We start from the raw sequence: 6,000 nt of genomic DNA, 5'->3' as shown, positions 1-6,000 counted from the left end.
AACAGATTACCACTAATACTCCCATGATGTTGGCCCTTGTCTCCTGCATTGCATAAATTGATATTGGTTTCCTGCACTGCTCCATCAGCGATGTGCACAAGACCATCTTTTCCTGCTGGGGCTTATTCAGCATTTTCCACCTCTTTGACTTCTCATGCCTATGATTGGCCAACATCAAAGAGATGGAAAAAGTACACACTACCTAAGAAGAATCTGTTACCACACATGTGGTTGAATGGAAAATATACATGAAAACGTTATAAACTCGGAAACTAAGAGGTTTATTACAAAACAGAAAAAATCCCGTTACTCAGCGCCTATGTTAGGATGTAGCCGGTTTAAAACATAAAAAGTCATGAAAGGTTCTCTTCATAAATTCTTTAAGAAATTTCTGGACCAATTTAGACAAAAACACAAGACATTGTTTAAAACAGAATATTGACTCTAAAGTGTATATGACAAAAACAGAATTCTAAGATGCAGTTTCTTCATTGAGTTCCCACATAATCTTCATTGGCAGATCTCCCATCTTCTCTTTGAACACTTTATCAAACATCTCACTCTGTGCCACTGTCATTGTATTTTTCCAGTCACCAACAATCCCTGGTAATAAGAAAAGAAAAAGCTGAGACACTATCTTTATGGACACTGAACTATGTAACTAATACAAGAATGCCCATAAATACCACGGAGTATGGCGCAGTCTTGTGTCTACACAACACATAATTGCTTTCAGCTTATATACAAAGAATGGCAGATAATGACCAGAGCTTAAGGTCCAGTCACACTAAGCAACTTACCAGCGATCCCAACAACGGTAGGGATCGCTGGTAAGTTGCTAGGAGGTTGTTGGTGAGATGTCACACTGCGACGCTCCAGCGATCCCACCAGCAACCTGACCTGGCAGGGATCGCTGGAGCGTCGCTACACGAGTTGCTGGTGAGCTCACCAGCAACCAGTGACCAGCCACACGTGCAGAGAGCAGGGAGCAGCGCACACTGAGCGCTGGCTCCCTGCTCTCCTAGTTACAGCACACATCGGGTTAATTACCCGATGTGTGCTGCAGCTACATGTGCACAGAGCAGGGAGCAGCGCACAATGCTTAGCGCTGGCTCCCTGCTTTCCTAGCTACAGCACACATCGGGTTAATTAACCCGATGTGTCCTGCAGCTACATGTGCACAGAGCAGGAGCCGGCACTGACAGTGAGAGCGGCTGAGGCTGGTAACAAAGGTAAATATCGGGTAACCAAGGACGGCTTCTTGGTTACCCGATGTTTACATTGGTTACCAGCCTCCGCAGAAGCCGGCTCCTGCTGCCTGCACATTTAGTTGTTGCTGTCTCGCTGTCACACACAGCGATCTGTGCTTCACAGCGGGACAGCAACAACTAAAAAATGGCCCAGGACATTCAGCAACAATCAACGACCTCACAGCAGGGGCCGGGTTGTTGCTGGATGTCACACACAGCAACATCGCTAGCAACGTCACAAAAGTTGTTCGTTAGCAGCGATGTTGCTAGCGATGTTGCTTAGTGTGACGGGGCCTTAAGATACTACCGTAGATCAATGGGAACTTAAGAGATAAAGAGTCAGACTATATTTTTATTTTATATACAGTTCTTGCCTTTTTCTTTCAACAGTCAAACACCCCCTTCACTTTTACCTTACCTTTACGTAAAAAAGTTCCTTTATTTTTGTCTAAAAGTTCATTTGGAATAAATTCATAATTAGCAAGAGAATCATCTTTCATGTTCTTAAAAGTAGCTTTTTCCACCACAATGTCTATTGCTTTATCATCGAGGCTTATGTCCAGAAATTTGCAGATTTTCAGCACATTAGATCGAAGGTCCTAAAACAAACAGAAAAAAATAACCAATATAACATCAATTTTAAGCAATCAAGTGAACTAAATATGTATCTATGTCAATTATAATATTTCAATAACATTTTGCCAGTTCTATAGCAATAGAGTGCAAGCATCATGGCTTTAAGTGGCTATTATCCAATTTTATTAACTATTGTTTGTGATTTGCATTGTTTATGTGGAGGAAAGGTCATTTTGTATGTGTAGACATAATCAATAAAAATACCATTGATTACATTTCCCTGTTTTTCACCACATTATGCAGCTCAGATGCTCACTGTGCCACTCACCCTGTAATTCTGCCTTGTGTAGTTTGTCTCTCTGTGTAAAAAAAATATATTGCTTTTTTTTTTTTTTTTGCTTCACGTTCACTTTTTCATCTTGTGGTATTCAATGCCATTTTTTGTGCCAATTTGGAGTATTTTCTTAATTGATTTTTCACAAAGTCAAAAATGGCCGCAATTCTTTAATGAAAAAAAATCAAATGTTTTGCAAAATGGTGCAAAACTGTTGAAAAAACATATATATTTGGAGTTCATAAAATCATTCCAGAGGGCGACTGCAATACATTTGTGACACATTTTGTGACTTTAAAAAAATGTCACAAAGGATGAATTAGGTGAAACATCTGCAAAACGTAAACTCCGCCTACAGTAGCAAACTAAAACAAAACAAAACAGGCAAGCACGTATAAATAGAATAAAAGAGGCAAAAGTGTGGGTGGAAGGGGTTGTACTGGGTGGGATGGGTTACTGTTCCGCTGGACAATGCTGTGCCACTTTGCACCTCTCATCATCTCATGGGTGGTACACCACTATTTCCAGACCTTCAGTTTGTCCAGACCTAATGAAAACTTTTATATTGCTTCTTGTCAAATATTATTCATACATAGATAGAACGTCTTTTTGTTGAAAAGTGAGATATTGATTGCAATGTGTGGTTGTCTGATGATTCAAGGGCCAAAGTTGATACCATTGTTTTTTACAGAAAAATAGCATACTGCACATGGTTTGGTTTTCCAGTGAACTCTTAGGGTATGTGTAAATGTGGCGCCCCTGACCTGGTCAGGCACCACTGAGTACTGCACCCATGCTGGGGACAGTACAATACAGGTAATCCAGAAGGCTGACCGAGGTGTGACTACACAGGCGCATAGTGATCAGGTCTCACACATGTACCTTTGAGAGGACCCCTGGGGATCCCAGGAGGGGGCAAAGCCTTCACCTCCACTGGAATAGTGGAGGGGGTAAAAAGCCTCCATCTCCACTCAAGGGGTGTGGTGGAGAGCCTGGTTGCTAGGTGGCGTAGGCAAGAACAGGAGAGGAGGAGCAGTGAGCCAGTTCAGTGTGCAGTTCAGGGGGAGCAGACGTCAGGAGCAGACCCCTGGGGCTGTTGCAGTCTGACAGCGTCCGCGCAGTGGCTACCGACGGGGGAGAACGGTCACCTAGTAGTGCTACCCGAAATCCATCTTCAGCTAAAGAGAGAGCAACGGAGTGGGAAGTAAGGAGACTGCTAGGGAGTTACCAGGCCCAAACGGGTAGTAGGTCCCAGTGCAGGGATAGATCCACCTTTCCTTGCCAAACCTGCTTGAGGGGGCACTTCACACCCCCAGGAACACACTGAGGAGTCCGCAGCCACGTCGCCACAGTTGGGGCCCATAGTTCACAGGAGGCAAGCAGCCGGAGTGTCCTGGTCCAGGCTACAAGCAAACGGACAAAACGAAGGGGAGAGAGGCTTCAGCAACTTCCCTGGGTGACCCCCATAGGGACTAAAAGTCGGGGTTGCCCCAAAGCGCAAAGGGCTAAGGGAGGCGAGTCGGTGGTCACCCTCATCGGTCAGCCTGAAGGATACCTGGTTCCGGCCTGGTTCATCCCAGCTACGCCCGGGTTACTCACCCTGCCATCAACTGTGAGTAAAACCCCTGAAAGACATTCTGCTTGTGTGGAGTTATTCTGCGCCTTGTGGTTCTACACACCTACACAGGGCCCTGGGGCTTGCCTCACTCTCAGGAGGCTATTGCAGCTGGCTGCACCCACCATCAGCCCCAGGCATCCCTTAACCTGCAGTGGCGGTCCCCACTGACCGCAATTCTGAGAGTGGCGTCACGACAATCCTAAAAGAAGATCTTCTACCTGTGACAAGATCGAGCCGAGTGGAGTCCCTGAAGGTAATGCACCGACACTGCACTTGTGGGGCTTCACATCTGGCGTCACGAACAGGATAAGGACTAGACCTGTTCAGACAGGTGACCAAGTGCCTGGGCGGTCCGCTTGAAAAATTGGAAGCGCCGCCATATTGCCACCATGAAAAGCGCGCTGAAAAACAACAGCAGCCCGCGCTGGGAGAAGTTGCCGCCCACGAAGAGGTGTGGCTACCCAGAGATCCCCTGCAGAGTCCTGACCTCGCCAGTGAAGAGAGCGGAGGCGTTCAGAGACGTCGGGACAGAAAGGGAGCCAGAAGCCTGCTGTTAGAGGAAATGGCGTCTGGATGCAGAGATCCCGAGCCAGGCTCCGCTGCCTGGTGGGCCCGAGAGCTTGCTCAGTGCTGCGACCAACTAGAAACCAGGGTTCTACGGCAGCTCAGCGAGGGACGCAAGGAGCTCCTGGGGATGGCTACGGCGGTACAGGCCTACGAGGAGAGGGCCACGCGACGAGTGCCAGACCGAGCGGCGACGACTCAGACCCCGATGCTGCTACCGATGGGTGAGTCCAGTGTTGCCCCTGCCAGCACGAGTGCCCCGACCCCTGCTGCCACGCCCGTAGTCCCCGAAGAGGCGCCCGCCGCGGCGACGCTGAACCAGGCCGCAGCCACGCCAGGTGCGGCCCGCCAAGCCCAGGCCGCCGCAGAGATGCCCTGCCCGGCCCGCAAAGATCCGGCTGCCACCGCGACCCTCATCCATGCCGCAGGCGTGACGCTGACCCAGGCCGCCGCCATGCTAGGCCCGGCCCGCCAAGACCCCACCGCAGCAGCGACGCTCATCCACGCCGCAGGCGAGGTGCTGAACCAGGCCGCAGCCACGCCAGGTGCGGCCCGCCAAGCTCCGATCGCTGCAGCGACGCCCAGCCCAGCCTGCACAGATCCCATTGTAGCTGCAACGCCAATTCAGGCCGCCGCAGCGATGCCCTGCCCGGCCCGCCAAGACCAGGCCGCCGCCATGCAGGGCGCGGCCCGCCAAGACCAGGCCGCCGCCATGTCAGGCGCGGCCCGCCAAGACCAGGCCGCCGCCATGTCAGGCGCGGCCCGCCAAGACCAGGCCGCCGCCATGTCAGGCGCGGCCCGCCAAGACCAGGCCGCCGCCATGTCAGGCGCGGCCCGCCAAGACCAGGCCGCCGCCATGCAGGGCGCGGCCCGCCAAGACAAGAATGTACCTCTGTTTACCCCGGCCTGCAAGGCCAGAGCAGACACCGCTCCCCAGTCTAAGGAGGTCCCTGCTAGGAAGTCCCTGATAGGAGAGGACCCCGAATACTGGAAGCTGAAGGCTGACCTAGAGGCCCAGTTCCCACAGGAGATGGTGGATCGGTACCTGCTCCCTCCGCACACCCCCAAGGCGACTTCTGCAGTAATCACGCCAAAGAGTCCTCCGCCAGGGCCTGCTGATGAACACCCATCCCCAGCGCTGCCACAACAGGAGTGCTCAGAAGAACTAAGGGGGAGAGGAGGCCAGGAAGCTGAGGAGCTGACCCCGGAGCCATCAGCAGTGGATCCATGCCCAGAGCCGGAGATGCTGCCGTATTCCCGCTGGGATGAAGAGGAAGAGTTGCCTAGAAACCTCACCTGGGGGCCTGCAGGCAGTGAAGCAGCCACCCAGCAGAATCAAGCCCGCAAAACACGGCGCCGCAGTAGAACCAAGTTTTCCCCTGCACCGCAGTCTCCAGAGAATAAAGATGAAGTCACGGCCAGAGACCTGGAGGAGAAACGGTTTCTGAGGAGAGCCAAATCCCAGGTTAGAGGACCACTTTGTCGTGGAGTTGTGGAAGACTTCAGTTTGAAGAGTGGATATGGCTTCATAGTAGCTCCTGGTATAAAAGAAGGCATATTTGTGAATAGAAGGGATGTTAGAGCCCATTTGCCCAGAGGACATCCGGGAAGGAACTTACAGATGGGAGATACAGTGGAATTCACAATGCATCAGGGAG

General features: G+C 51.0%; 1 protein-coding gene across 2 annotated transcripts in view; it reads right to left on the bottom strand.

The window, feature by feature from the left end:
* Positions 1-257: 257 nt before the first annotated feature.
* The window catches only part of LOC142295230 (amine sulfotransferase-like), a 91,397-nt gene continuing 85,654 nt past the window's right edge, over positions 258-6,000 (bottom strand). For both annotated transcript variants that reach the window (XM_075338323.1, XM_075338321.1), the window contains exons 6-7: positions 1,669-1,849; positions 258-603 (exon numbers count right to left, since the gene is read on the bottom strand). In XM_075338323.1, the coding sequence (XP_075194438.1) occupies positions 473-603; positions 1,669-1,849 (312 nt within the window). In that variant the 3' untranslated portion in view covers positions 258-472. The remainder of the gene's footprint in view (positions 604-1,668; positions 1,850-6,000) is intronic.

This window comes from Anomaloglossus baeobatrachus, chromosome 3 (assembly GCF_048569485.1).
Source record: "Anomaloglossus baeobatrachus isolate aAnoBae1 chromosome 3, aAnoBae1.hap1, whole genome shotgun sequence".
NCBI classification, from domain to species: Eukaryota; Metazoa; Chordata; class Amphibia; order Anura; family Aromobatidae; genus Anomaloglossus; species Anomaloglossus baeobatrachus.
The sequence above is the reverse complement of the archived record's forward strand: the minus strand, read 5'-3'. Positions and strand labels throughout refer to the sequence as shown.